General features: G+C 42.3%; 1 protein-coding gene across 1 annotated transcript in view; it reads right to left on the bottom strand.

Moving 5' to 3' along the window:
• Positions 1-592: 592 nt before the first annotated feature.
• anapc10 (anaphase promoting complex subunit 10) overlaps positions 593-15,213 on the bottom strand; it is a 139,427-nt gene continuing 124,806 nt past the window's right edge. The window contains exon 5 of the mRNA XM_039750199.1: positions 593-1,198. Coding sequence (XP_039606133.1) covers positions 968-1,198 — 231 coding nt within the window. The 3' untranslated portion in view covers positions 593-967. The remainder of the gene's footprint in view (positions 1,199-15,213) is intronic.

The raw sequence follows: 15,213 nt of genomic DNA, 5'->3' as shown, positions 1-15,213 counted from the left end.
TCTTCGATAACTCTTTTCTCGATCTGCTCCATGTTCCCGTCTGAAAAGTGGAAGGCAAACGGAAATGCGCTAAAGGAAATACATTATCAAACTAGCCAATCAGAGCTGTAGGGGGTCTGTGCAGAGTAAATCAAGTAAAAATGTGTTTTAGTCTCAAACATTATGGAGGGTACTGTATAATTTCTAACTTCTTTAACAAGTCTTTTCTCAATGTTCTTCTTTACTTCTGAATAGCAGAGGGTGAACGGAAATGCATTAAAGGAAATACGTTACCAAACTGGCCAATCAGAGTGGTAGGGGTCTGTGTAGGGTCCACATTGATGCGGCGTGTAGTCACGTTTCTGAGCAGGTCCGCGTCAGACTTTACCGTAGGCAAGACACAGAAGTAGAAATCAGCTGTTAAGGTTTTGAAACCTGCGGCTACAAAGTAAGAACTGAGCTGTGCATCATCAACACAACGGCAATCGATAATAGGAACGTTCTGACATTTAATACTAAATGTTAATACTTTACATATTTTCCACTGGTACATCCAATAACTTTTCCACATGTAACTGTCAGAAGGTCTTTAAAACAAAAAACAAAAAAGTGCTTTAGCATGTAACCTTTTAATTTAAAAATGAGCTGACGAATTCCAAAGAGCTTCAAATAAGTGTTAGGGTGTATTTTACAAAGAATGACAAACTGTACAAAAAAAAAATAATATTAATTAAAAAAAAAAATAAAAAACAAAACACATACACCTGGAGCAAAGCAGTGGGTTTTTACAGAAGAGATCCAATATAAAACGCTTGAACCAAAAAACAATTTTGAACAGGGCAGTGTAACTTCAATCTGGTGACATTTCTCTTTTGACAACTTTTATATGTCCATCCAGTAAGGAGGACGATGGCTTTCCGTTCTCCTATAAAACTGCACCCAATCCGGCATTTTCAAGGCAAAACATAAAAATGAGCAAATGGGATTATCATCTGATCGTACGGTACATCATAAAATCCACAGTGGTGCACCTTGGGTATTTGCCGATTGAGCTCTCTTCCACTGGTGTGTAGACTTTAATTTGTCTCATGTGTGTGTCTCTTCCGTTTTGATGGTTTGCCAGGACGGCAATCTGGATCATGAAGGTTCGAATGGGGTTGTTGAGAAGATCCAGAAGGGGTATATGAATCCAACCGCTGGGTTCTACCAGTTCGAGTTGCTGAAAGGAAGCAAAGAAAGTTGAAATATTAAAATGTAAATATAATTCAAGTAAAAGTTAATCCTAGGCTCAAACTATATTAGGAAACGAAAAAAAAAAAAACGCATGTAATGAACTGTCCAGGATGGTGGTAGCATTTCTGCCTCACAACCAGGGCGCTGGGGTTCAAGTCGCAAGTGCTCACTGTCTGGACTTTGCACATTCCCTCTGGTTTCATCATGCAGGTGTGACAGATTGTCTGACCACAAGGAGGAGCCACTGAGCTCCAAACCTCAGATACAATATCACCAAACACAATTCAAATAAAGGATTTTATTACACAAGTACAAATTGTCAAACTTGCATAGCCAACCAAAGCACAAATACAAATAACTGTCTCTTCTTTCTCTCCTGCCACTCCTCCTTTTGAGTGTCGCCCACTGCCTCCCGACTCTCACTCCTCCAGGTGAGGCAGAGGGCTCCTTTTAACATGGTTGCCACAGTGTGTCCTCTTGGAAGCACTTCCAGGTCAAATGGAAACCAGGAAAGTCCTCCTCTGACAGTGCCCTCTACTATCACCCAGCGATCCCTGCGGGTTTCCAAACTAGGATGCCTTAGGAGGACCACTGCTGCCTGTCATATGGAGGAATGGAACTACTCCTGGACTCTGGCTTCCGCTGGTCCATCCTTTATATACCTCCAGCCTGAGAAGAAATCATCTTCCCGTCCAGTTGGCACACCCATCTGCCCTTTGTGACCCTGATATATGTGTACCGCATATGTGTGTTTACCTGTTCATCCCTGTCCATGGATTATTCTTTCCTGGAAAGACTTCTGTGGTTTTGAACCGAACTGATCAAACTAAAAGTGAAAATTCAAGGCAAAATTGGCTCAAACAAAGGAAGCAACAGGTTATGGGGACAGGAAACCTAATCAGAATTAGGAGATCTTAAAAGTGGTGCTTACTGGGATAGGCTACAGCTTCCCTGCAAACCGGTGCTGGGTAAGTGGGTTTAGAAAATGGATTTCCCATAAAGTGCAATACAATTTACTTTTGCATAGTCCAAAATCACACAAGAAGTGCCACAAGGGGTTTTAACAGGCCCTGCCCTTTGACAGCCCCCCAGCCTTTACTCTCTAAGAAGACAAGAAAAAACTCCCAAAAAAAAAAACCTTGTATGGAAAAAACAGAAGAAACCACAGGAAAGGCAATTCAAAGAGAGACCCCTTTCCAGGTAGGTGGGGAGTGCAGTGGGTGTCAAAAGAAGGGGTCAATACAATATAATACAATACGCAGAACAGAACAGAACACAAGTAATCCTCAATACAATACAATACTGCAATAGAAATATTACAAGTACAAGGCAGAAAGTACAGAGAACTTGGTTTTGCTGTGACTATTAACATTTATACAGTACGCACATACAGACTCAAATACAAACATCAGTCATTTAAAATACAACATAACCGTGTCCAGTGCGGTGAAACTCTGGCTCTGTACACAAGGCTACAGCAGAGGTAGACAGTTCAGAGCTGGTTATCCTTCCCTTTGTCACAGGCTCTGGGGTGGGAGATCAGGAGGCAGTGGTGACCTTAGGGCCCTTAAGATTCACCCTACAGTTCCGGAGCTCTGGGCCCTGCCTCTGGTAATGGCGCTGTAACAAAGCCGATACCTGTTGGACATCTGAAACCTCTGTTATCCTGCAGTTCATTTTCCCTAACCCTTAACCACCCTAGCCCTATATGAACCTTTGAGAACAAAAAAAAATGGAAAAATCTAAACCAAATTAATATTAAAAAGTGTTACCTTATTGATTAAAGGACAAAGAAAAATGCAGTAATGAAAATAGTTGTCTTAATGCTTTAGGGCAGTGATGAGCCACTTTAGTCACGCAGGGCTGCAGGTTTTTACTCCACCCCAACTGCTTAAGGAGAAGTTGATTTCTGCTACACGTGCACATGGGAGGCAGCTAAAGGGCTTGAATGAGGGTAATTCCAACCCAGACCCAGGGTTACGACAAAAACGTTCGCCAAACTTTTGTATCTGTTCACGACCACACTCTCAGGTGACAAACAAGTCAGTTTCCCTTCCGGTTCGTACGCGCCAATGATTTCCGCATGTGTTCAGTCTCTCCCTGTACATTGTTCTCGGTCAGACGTTCGTGCATTCGCTGTGAACTCTTTGTGCTCGAATTCGTGTGCTTTTGCATTAATTTTGCAATGAACCACGGCCTCTAAGTAAGGGAAGAGTGGTAGTGTTGGTGAGAAGAAAGGTTCAAAGAAAACTGAAATCGAATTAAAGAAAGAAATTATTGAAAAGTATGAGCGTGGCGTTCGTGTTACTGATCTTGCCGCCGAGTACAAGAAGTCAAAAAAGACAGAGGCCATTAAAGCAGCTGATGTTGCAAAAGGAGTTACAGTGTTAACCAAGCTGAGGCCTTAACATCATTGCTCGTATCACTGCCACTGGTGAAAAACGTTTTTTTTTTTTACAAGACGCCATTATTACTAGACACGTCAACAGGTCACTGGGTCGTTCGGAACTACAGTGATCCCTCGCTATATCGCACTTCAACTTTTGCGGCTTCACTCTATCACGGATTTTAAATGTAAGCATATCTAAATATATATCACAGATTTTTTGCTGGTTCGCGGATTTCTGCGGACAATGGGTCTTTTAATTTATGGTACATGCTTCCTCAGTTCGTTTGCCCAGTTGATTTCATACAAGAGACGCTATTGGCGGATGGCTTAGAAGCTACCCAATCAGAGCATGTATTATGTATTAACTAAAACTCCTCAATGATATACGATATGCTTCCAGCACGGTGCTTGATTCTTTGCTTTTCTCTGTCTCTCTCACACTCTGACATTCTCTGCGCCTGACGGAGGGGGTGTGAGTAGAGGAGCTGTTTGCACAGAGACTGTTTGCCTAGAGGATACGGACGCTCCTCTAAAAAATGCTGCTTCAGCATACTTAAAAGCCCAAAAGCACGTATTGATTTTTTTGATTGTTTGCTTCTCTCTCTATCTCTCTCTCTCACATTCTCTGCTCCTGACACGCATTCTTTTAATTGTGAGAAAGAACTGTCGTCTCTGTCTTGTCATGGAGCACAGTTTAAACTTTTGACTAAAGGGTGTTATTTCATGTCTAGAGGGCTCTAATAATGTTAACAGTGTGGGAGTGTTTATAAGGGCTTAAAATATATAAAAATAACCATACAAACATATGGTTTCTACTTTGTGGATTTTCATCTATCGCGGGGGGTTCTGGAACGCAAACCCCGCGATCGAGGAGGGATTACTGTACCACTTTTAGAAGTGTTTTTACAGTCTGAGTAAAGTAAAGCCAATATTGAGTAATTATTTATTTATTTATATTTTTACAAAATGGACATAATACAGAAAGTTTGAAAATGTGTTCTAAGTATGTCCATTCATCAAGCTATAAATGTAATATATTCCTCACTAAAAACAGACGTTTATTATTTTCTGTTCAAACAATTACAACAACCTTACATCAGATTACAATTCTAACGTTACCTGGGTACTGCCTGCCTTTCTGGAAGGGTTCTTTAAGATTAGGCTACAGCGGAGTGGGGCTGAGGTGTCACCCACTGTACTCGGGTCCCAATCCAGGTGGTTCAGCATGTGGTGGGTGTGGCAACGTGAGATCAGTGCACGCACCCAACCCCCACCACCTCCTCCTCCTCCCATCCCCCGCTTTGGCAACCATGTCAGGCGCTTCAGCCTGAGTGTCAGTGCAACTCTCTTCAGATAGATAGATAGATAGATAGATAGATAGATATGAAAGGCACTATATGTTAGATAGATAGATAGATAGATAGATAGATAGATAGATAGATAGATAGATAGATAGATAGATAGATAGATAGATAGATAGTGCCTTTCATATCTATCTATCTATCTGTCTGTTATATAGTGCCTTTCATATCTATCTAACAGACAGATAGATAGATAGATAGATAGATAGATAGATAGATAGATAGATAGATAGATAGATAGATAGATAGATAGATAGCACCGACTTTCATGTGTTTTCATCGGTCCCCACAATAATTTACGGTCCTCTGACACATATCACATTTTGCTTCATTATAGTTCACTCAGTGGAGTAAAATAACTCCAAACAATGCTTCGCTTCCTTTCTGTCATTGCCTCACATACTCCACTCCACTGCTTGGGCTGGTGGATCGCAGCACTGCCAGTGCGAATGCAGGGTGATGAAAAGCGTGGAAGGAAAACTAGCTCCCGTTTTACACAATATGACACGTTTAATTTAACAGTAATGCTCTCACCATTAAAAGCTTTTTTTAAAAATACTTTCTAATAAACTTGCATATTATTGAAAATGCGTAATATCGATACTTTTAATGTGAACATTGATGTTTAAATTAAAAGGTCAGGATTGAAAGCAGCAATACTTCAATATCAATCCACCCATCCCTACTGTGAAGTGCTGTGTGGTCTGAAAGTTTTCTGTAATTTCTTCTATTTGCCTCCTATGTCTGTCACGGTACTCTTTTTAGCAGGAGATGTTTCAAATGTACTGATCTGCATTTTGCACAGGGTTATTAATGCTCAATTATGTGGAAACATACTGATTAAGACATCTAGTAAGATGCTTCTGAAAAAGTGAACAATTGTGAAAGTTGTTTGTAATTTCTTCTATTTGCCTTCTATGGCTGGCACGGTATTTTTTTTCATCAGGAGATGTTCCAAGTGTACTAATTTGTGTGTTGCACGGGGTTATTAATGCTCAATTATGTGGTAACCTACTGATTAAGGCATCTAAGCAGGATGCTTTTGAAAAAGTGAAAAATCGCTGACAAACATTTATTATTATTATTATCTTTATATATAATATGCTACCGTGGCTGTTCATTTGTCTGTCCAGGATTTTAAATCATCTGTAGCTCACAAACTGTTTGACCGATTGACCTGGAGTCTGGTACACATATACTACGTGACGTCTACTGTCCACTTTTGGAGTGATGATTGACCTTTAAGGTTATTCCTCTTTTTATTTTTATTTTATTGTAGAATCAACTTTCAGCAGCGGCCAGCAGGACAGCAGTGTGGTGCATGCATAAGGGTGCCGTTCTCATCCCTACCACCGTCGCAGTCATTTCCCCTACCTCTTCATATCTTAAATCATTCTTAAGGTGGATTGAACACTTAAGTGCGAACTTAAGTGAAACATTCAAGAAAATGTACTAAGTAATTGCAACACAAACACTGACTTAATCAGTTCTAACGTGAAAAGATGCCGACGGAAGAAGAGAAGAAGTGGCCATCAAGGGTGGAGATAAGAAGAGCTGCTCAAGAAGCAGCAGGCGCATCAACCTCTGAGCAAATAAATGGTAAACATACAGAGAAAGAATATGAAAACGATGAATGCTCAAGTTATCGTGCAGTGCGCCGTTACTGGTTAGTAATAATACTTTAAATAATACAGATGTACCCAGCAGGGGGCACATGCACCCTAGGAAGAGGTTTGTTAGAGATTGCAGCCATTACCAGGCAAACAATAATAATAATAATAGGTTACATTTATTGAGCGCATTTCACAAACCCAAAGTCTCTTTACATACAGAGTAAAAAAAAAAAACAATTAAACAGATAACAAAAGTTTGTAGAAGAGGAAAGTTTTCAGTTGAGATTTAAAAGTGCAGAAACAGGAGCAAACTCGGAGAGAGACTCAGGACGAGAGTCCCATAGCACTGAAGGACCTGCCTGCCCTCCCAAGGTGGAGAGTCTGGTGCGTGGGACAGTCAGGAGATGAATGCTCGAGGACCTGAGAGAGCAACAAGGAGTGTAAGGAGCTGAGTGAGGTGTGTTGGGGCAAAGGTTATGTAGGGCTTTGAAGGTGAGAAGCAGAATCTTGAATATAATCCTTGATGGAACCGCTAACCAGTGAAGCTGGGAGAGAACACGTGAGATGTGAGCAAAACACTTTGTGTGGGTGAGGACTCTAGCTATAGACATAATGATATATCTTATATCCTTCCCTAGAGGTACACAGGTGATTCTAAACAGAATAAAGAATCAATTTGTGTAAATTCATTCAAGTTGGAAAACATGTTCATCTGAGGAGCGCTTCAGATTTCTTCAAATCTTCACTTACATCGGCATTATAATAGGATAAAACTTTGCATAACTTTCAGGAGACGGTTCACTGGGGATTTCATTTCCTAAATACACCATCATAGGCGTCTGTGAAGTGTGTATCATTTTTGTATTATTCTTTTGTTGGCGTGTGGGTGTGTGTTTGTGTGTCCTGTGGTGGGCTGGCACCCTGCCCAGGGTTTGTTTCCTGCCTTGCGCCCTGTGTTGGCTGGGATTGGCTCCGGCAGACCCCCCATGACCCTGTAGTTAGGATATAGCGGGTTGGATAATGGATGGATGGATGGATCTGTAATACTAATCATTTCAATCATTTACTACCACAAATATACACACAATTCTAAGTAAAATTTAGCAAAAACCCATAGTTCCCTAAAGAACTTCAGAACTATGCCAACATATCGTTGTCTCGGCAGCCAGCTTTGCACATATGATTTGCTCGCACAGTGATTGTTCTATCTTGCATTTTTTGCATCTCATTTAGTGCAATAAACTTAGCACGTTGTATAATCACGGGCTCAAAACATACTGTATTTGTGGATTTTTGCATTCGTGGGGGTCCTGCTCTTCTAACAATCGCGAATCACAAGTGGATTTTCTTCTTCTTTGACTGAGCGGCTATCCTGTGTTGCTGTCAGGTCTGCGGTCTGGCACACGTTCCCACTTGACACGGGCGAGAGCATCCTTAGGGTCTGGTTGACGTGCTTTATATCGTCCTTAATGAATCACAAGTGGATCATCTTCTTCTTCGTCCTAGTGGCTATCCTGCGTCAGCAAAGGGTCCATTGTCCGGCACACACATTTCCACGGGCGAGAGCGTCCTCAGGGTCTACATCAATATGCTTCATTTTGTCCTTAATGAATCACAAGTGGATCTTCTTCTTCATCATCTTAGTGGCTATCCCACATTGGTGCGGGGTCTGCTGTCTGGCACACAAGTTTTCACTTGGCACAGGCGAGAGAGTCCTCAGGGTCTACATCAACGTGCTTCATTTCACCCTAAATGAATCACATACAGTGGGTACGGAAAGTATTCAGACCCCCTTCAATTTTTCACTCTTTGTTATATTGCAGCCATTTGCTAAAATCATTTAAATTAATTTTTTTCCTCATTAATGTACATACAGCACCCCATATTGACAGACAAAAAAGAATTTTTGAAATTGTTGCAGATTTATTAAAAAAGAAAAACTGAAATATCACATGGTCCTAAGTTTTCAGACCCTTTGCTGTGACACTCCTATATTTAACTCCGGTGCTTTCCATTTCTTCTGATCATCCTTGAGACCACCTTCATTTGAGTCCAGCTGTGTTTGATTCTACTGATTGGAATTGATTAGGAAAGCCACACACCTGTCTATATAAGACCTTACAGCTCACAATGCATGTCAGAGCAAATGAGAATCATGAGGTCAAAGGAACTGCCTGAAGAGCTCAGAGACAGAATTGTGGCAAGGCACAGATCTGGCCAAGGTTACAAAAAAAATTCTGCTGCACTTAAGGTTCCCAAGAGCACAGAGGCCTCCATAATCCTTAAATGGAAGATGTTTGGGACGACCAGAACCCTTCCTGGAGCTGGCCGTCCGGCCAAGCTGAGCTACCAGGGGAGAAGAGCCTTGGTGAGAGAGGTAAAGAAGAACCCAAAGATCACTTTGGCTGAGCTCCAGAGATGCAGTCAGGAGATGGGAGAAAGTTGTAGAAAGTCAACCATCACTGCAGCCCTCCACCAGTCAGGGCTTTATGGCAGAGTGGCCTGTCGGAAGCCTCTCCTCAGTGCAAGACACATGACAGCCCGCATGGAGTTTGCTAAAAGACACCTGAAGGACTCTGAGATGGTGAGAAATAAGATTCTCTGGTCTGATGAGACCAAGATAGAACTTTTGGCCTTAATTCTAAGTGGTATGTGTGGAGACAACCAGGCACTGCTCATCACTTGTCCAATACAGTTCCCACAGTGAAGCATGGCGGTGGTAGCATCATGTTGTGGGGTGTTTTTCAGCTGCAGGGACAGGACGACTGGTTGCAATCGAGGGAAAGATGAATGTGGCCAAGTACAGGGATATCCTGGACAAAAACCTTCTCCAGAGTGCTAAGGACCTCAGACTGGGCGAAGGTTTACCTTCCAACAAGACAATGACCCTAAGGACACAGCTAAAATAACGAAGGAGTGGCTTCACAACAACTCTGTGACTGTTCTTGAATGGCCCAGCCAGAGCCCTGACTTAAACCCAATTGAGCATCTCTGGAGAGACCTAAAAATGGCTGTCCACCAACGTTTACCATCCAACCTGACAGAACTGGAGAGGATCTGCAAGGAGGGATGGCAGAGGATCCCCAAATCCAGGTGTGAAAAACTTGTTGCATCTTTCCCAAGAAGACTCATGGCTGTATGAGCTCAAAAGGGGGGCTTCTACTAAATACTGAGCAAAGGGTCTGAATACTTAGGACCATGTGATATTTCAGTTTTTCTTTTTTTAATAAATCTGCAACAATTTCAAAAATTATTTTTTGTCTGTCAATATGGGGTGTGTGTATTAATGAGGAAAAAAATTAATTTAAATGATTTTAGCAAATGGCTGCAATATAACAAAGAGTGAAAAATTGAAGGGGGTCTGAATACTTTCCGTACCCACTGTATGTATAACTGTAATTATTTAATGCTCTCTGGTTGCAAAAGTATAGAACATTGGCGTTAACCTCAGTCTTCTCTTCAAGAAAAATCTCCTGCAATATGATTTCAGTTGGCATCATTAATAGTTTACAGGACAGAAGCCGTTTTATGGAAAATATGCCATAATGCCTATGAATAACATCTATCTCAATCTATGGTGGACTTTTTTAAAATACAAGTAAACTGAGCGGAGCCGTTGTAACACAGAGATCTAAAAGAATCCAAAAGCCTAAATGTTTGATCTTGCTGGACTGCTGACACTAAGTTATGTTAATAAGGCTATTATTCATCAAAAATGCTTTTAACTTTTAGCATGGTTTTACATAATTATTTTATTGACACTAGTATTGTCTTGTTTGAGCTATTTTAGCTGTTTTTTCACTATCAAATTCTATTTATCAAATTATTCAAGAAATATTCACATTCATATGCCTGTTTTAATTATTCAGACAAAAATTAGTTGTTAGATTAATCGATTAATAGAAAGAACAGTCAACAGATTTATCGTTTACAAAATAATCGTTTATGGCGGCCATAGGGGAAACCCTTCCCGTATTGTGTACAAGGCCTTCGATCAAGGCAGGCGTAGATCTTGTAACACACACTTCTAATAGGAACCCCAATGATAATAATAATAATAATAATTCATATATTTATATAGTGCTTTTCTCACTACTCAGAGTGCTTTACATAGTGAGTGGGGAGCCACTTCAACCACCACTAAATGTGCAGCATCAACCTGGATGATGGGTGGGCAGCCATTATTGTGACAGTACTCTCACCACACATGACCTTGTTAGGTGGTGATGTGTTGAGAGAGACAGCCAATTAGAAAAAGGGGATGATTACAGGACTAGAATGACCAGGCTGTGATGGGCAACTTAGCCTGGAAATCGGGATACACCTTGTTCTTTACAAAGGGTGTCCAGGGATCATTTCTGACCACAGGACCGAGTTTGGGAAGCACGGAGATAGAATGAAAAATGAAAGGGGGCAAAATACCGTCAAATTGTTGAGGAAAATTGTGGTCAACAGGAAAACAATGACAATGACCTGAAGCAAAGTTGACTACAGAGTGGCTGAAGGAGATAAAGGTGAATGTCCTTGTGTGGTCTCATCAGAGCTCAGACTTAAGCCCTACTGAAAATCTGTGGCACACCTTGAAGACTGCAGTCCACCAACGGTCACCACCCAATCTGACTGAGCTTGAATGGTTCTGTCAAATATTACAACTACTGTAGATGTGCACAGTTGGTAGAGAAGAATCCCAACAGACTCAGGCTGTAATCGAAGCAAAAGGGGGTCAACAAAGTACTGAAAAACGAGATGATTGTTTAACCATCTCTGTGATTCTGATCTTTTTATCCCTGAACTGTTGCTATCATCTCTTTCACTTGGCTGTTATATGTTGCATACGTTGTATTTCAGGTCAATTGGTCAAACGGTTTGCGAGCTACAGGTGATTTAAAATCAAGGACAGACAAACAGACAGCCGCGTATTATATAAGAAGAAGGTGACAACACCAGAAGAGAAATCATTTTGCGAAGTGTGAGTCCACTGTTCAAGTGCAGCGATGACATCCAAGAGGTCACAAAAGAACCCAGAACAACATCTAAAGAACTGCTGGCCTCACTTGCCTCAGTTAAGGTCAGTGTTTACGACTCAACCATAAGAAAGAGACTGGGGAAAACGGGATGCATGGCAGAGTTCCAAGGTGAACACCACTGCTGACTAAAAAGAACATAAAGGCTCGTCTCACTTTTGCCAAAAAACCTCTTGATGATCCCCAAGACTTGTGGGAAAATGTTCTGTGGACTGACGAAACAAAGGTGTGCATCCCGTTACATCTGGCGTAAAAGTAACACAGCACTTCAGAAAAAGATCATCATTCCAACAGTGGTGGTGGTAGTGTGATGGTCTGGGGCTGCTTGCTGCTGCACAACCTGCTATGACTGATGGAACCATGAATTCTACTCTCTACCAAAAAATCCTGAAGGAGAATGTCCGGGCATCAGTTTGTGATCTCAAGCTTAAACGCATTTGGGTTCTGCAGCAGGACAATGATCCAAAACTCACCAGCAAGTCCTGACTAAAGTTTAAGTTCTTTATGGGGCGGCACGGTGGCGCAGTGGGTAGCGCTGCTGCCTCGCAGTTAGGAGACCTGGGTTCGTTCCCGGGTCTTTCCTGTGTGGAGTTTGTATGTTCTCCCCATGTCTGCGTGGGTTTCCTCCCACAGTCCAAAGACATGCAGGTTAGGTGCATTGGCGATCCTAAACTGTCCCTAGTGTGTGCTTGGTGTGTGTGTGTGTGTGCCCTGCAGTGGGCTGGCGCCCTGCCCGGGGTTTGTTTCCTGCCTTGCGCCCTGTGTTGGCTGGGATTGGCTCCAGCAGACCCCCGTAACCCTATAGTTAGGAAGTAGCGGGTTGGATAATGGATGGATGGGTTTCTTTATTTAGTCATGTTTACACAAGAAAACATGAAATTTGCCATCTCAGTTGCATTTAATCACAGACAGAATGAAATAAAACAGACAAATAGAAACAAAAAAGGTTAAGGTAAGGCAGTTTAATAATGCATATTTACACCAAAAAAAAAAAATGGTTACAGGATATCTATTAAAACCTTAATCATTATCTCCGATATTTATTATTGAGAAGGCATATGGCACTAGGAAGAAAGGAGTTTCTGGAGCGATTTGTGTGGGTTTTCAAAGCGACTTTCCTTCCTGATTTACTGAAGTTTAGTTCTCCGTGTAATAAATGTCTGTCATCAGTTGAGATAATTTCCAGTTTCTTTACCATTGCCCTTTGACACACGCTAGTCAAATCATCTCCATCAGCCCCAGTAACCTTAGCTGCATACTTCCTAATCTGCTGGAGCTTTTTTGAGTTTTGGTTTGTCAGACTATTAAACCAGGCAATGAAACTGAAAGTGATGACAGACTGGATCAGACTGCGATAGAAGGACAACATGAGGTGCTTGTCTACTTTAAATAGTTTGAGTTTATGGAAGAGAAATAAGTGCTGGTTGCATTTAGAGAATATATTTTTTTTGTATTTGTATTGTATTTTGTATTTGATTGTTATCTAGGTAAGTTCCTAAGTATTTATATTCAGTCACTATTTCTATCTCCTCTCCCAGAACTACAATGGGTAAACATATAGATTTCTGTCTCTTAAAATCAAATTTCACTTCTTTGGTCTTTTTTACATTCAGGGTAGAGAAAAGCCAAGCAAAATGACCCGTTTTATTAGCTAACTAAAAAGATTACAATATGCAAGCTTTCGAGGCAACTCAGGCCCCTTCTTTAGGCAAGATGGAATTGTTTTGTAATTGATAGCTTGTAATTGAAATTGTTTGTAACTGATTGTAATTGATTACGTCTTGCCTGAAGAAGGGGTTGAGGGTGAGGACCAAACTTTGAAGTTTCCTCTATCCAGTGATGTGCGGAATGTGTTTCTGTCTTATACAGTTTGTATTTATTTGTATTTATTATTTCACATAGTAGTTGTCTTTTGGCTTATCTTTGATCATTGTTTATTTGGAAGAAGTACAGCTTGTTTAGTCTAACGTAAATCAGCTTGCTAGGCCACGGGTCAGATAGACAGACAGACAGACACTTTATTAATCCCAAGGGGAAATTCCCATATTCCAGCAGCAGCATACTGATAAAAAACAATATTAAATATCAGAGTGATAACAATGCAGGTATAACAGACAATAACTTTGTATAATGTTAACGTTTACCCGAATCCCCCCCAAAGTCTCATAGTGTGGGGTCTCCTTAGTCTGTCAGTGGAGCAGGACGGTAACAGCAGTCTGTCGCTGAAACTGCTCCTCTGTCTGGAGATGATCCTGTTCAGTGGATGCCGTGGATTCTCCATGATTGACAGGAGTCTGTCTGCTCAGCGCCCGTCGCTCTGCCACGGATGTCAAACTGTCCAGCTCCGTGCCTACAATAGAGCCTGCCTTCCTCACTAGTTTGTCCAGGCGTAAAGCATCCCACTTCTTTATGCTGCCTCCCCAGCACACCACTGCGAAGAAGAGGGCTCTCGCCACAACCATCTGATAGAACATCTGCAGCATCTTATTGAAGATGTTGAAGGACGTCAGCCTTCTAATGAAGTATAGTCGGCTCTGTCCTCTCTTGCACAGACCATCAGTATTGGCAGTCCAGTCCAGTTTATCATCCAGCTGCACTCCCAGGTATTTATAGGTCTGCACCCTCAGCACAGTCACCTCTGATGATCACGAGGTCCATGAGGGGCCTGGTCCTCCTAAAATCCATCACCAGCTCCTTCGTTTGCTGGTGTTCAGGTGTAAGTGGTTTGAGTCGCACCATTTAACAAAGTCCTTGATTAGGTTCCTATACTCCTCCTCCTGCCCACTCCTGATGCAGCCCACCATAGCAGTGTCGTCAGCGAACATTTGCACATGGCAGGACTCCGAGTTGTACTGGAAGTCTGATATATGTTGGCTGAACAGGACTGAAGAAAGTCCAGTCCCCTGCCGCGCTCCTGTGCTGCTGACCACAATGTCAGACCGGCAGTTCCTGAGACACACATACTGAGGTCTGTCTGTAAGATAGTCCACGATCTATGACACCAGGTATGAATCTACTCCCATCTCTGTCAGCTTGTCCCTAAGGAGCAGAGGTTGGATGGTGTTGAAGGTGCTAGAGAAGTCCAGAAACATAATTCTTACAGCTCCACTGCCTCTGTCCAGGTGGGAGAGGGATCGGTGTAGCATATAGATGATGGCATCCTCCGCTCCCACCTTCTCCTGGTATGCGAACTGCAGAGGGTCGAGGGCGTGGCAGACCTGTGGCCACAGGTGGTAAAGCAGCAGCCGCTCCATGGTCTTCATCACATGTGACGTCAGAGCGACAGGCTGGAAGTCGTTCAGCTCACTAGGACATGATACCTTTGGGACTGGGGTGATACAAGATGTTTTCCAAAGCCTCGGGACTCTCCCCTGTTCCAGGCTCAGGTTGAAGATGCACTGTAGAGGACTCCCCAACTCCAGTGCACAGGCCTTCAGCAGTCGTGGTGATACTCCGTCTGGACCCGCTGCTTTGCTGGCACGAAGTCTCCTCAGCTCTGTGCTCACCTGGGCTGCTGTAATTGTGGGTGGGGATGTCTCACCTATGCTGGTATCAGCAGAAGGATGGGTGGAGGGTGCAGTACTCCGAGGTGAGGGTGGGTTAGGGTGGTCAAA

The sequence above is a fragment of the Polypterus senegalus genome, chromosome 4 (assembly GCF_016835505.1).
Source record: "Polypterus senegalus isolate Bchr_013 chromosome 4, ASM1683550v1, whole genome shotgun sequence".
NCBI lineage: Eukaryota > Metazoa > Chordata > Cladistia > Polypteriformes > Polypteridae > Polypterus > Polypterus senegalus.
This window is presented reverse-complemented; position numbering and strand designations above follow the sequence as displayed.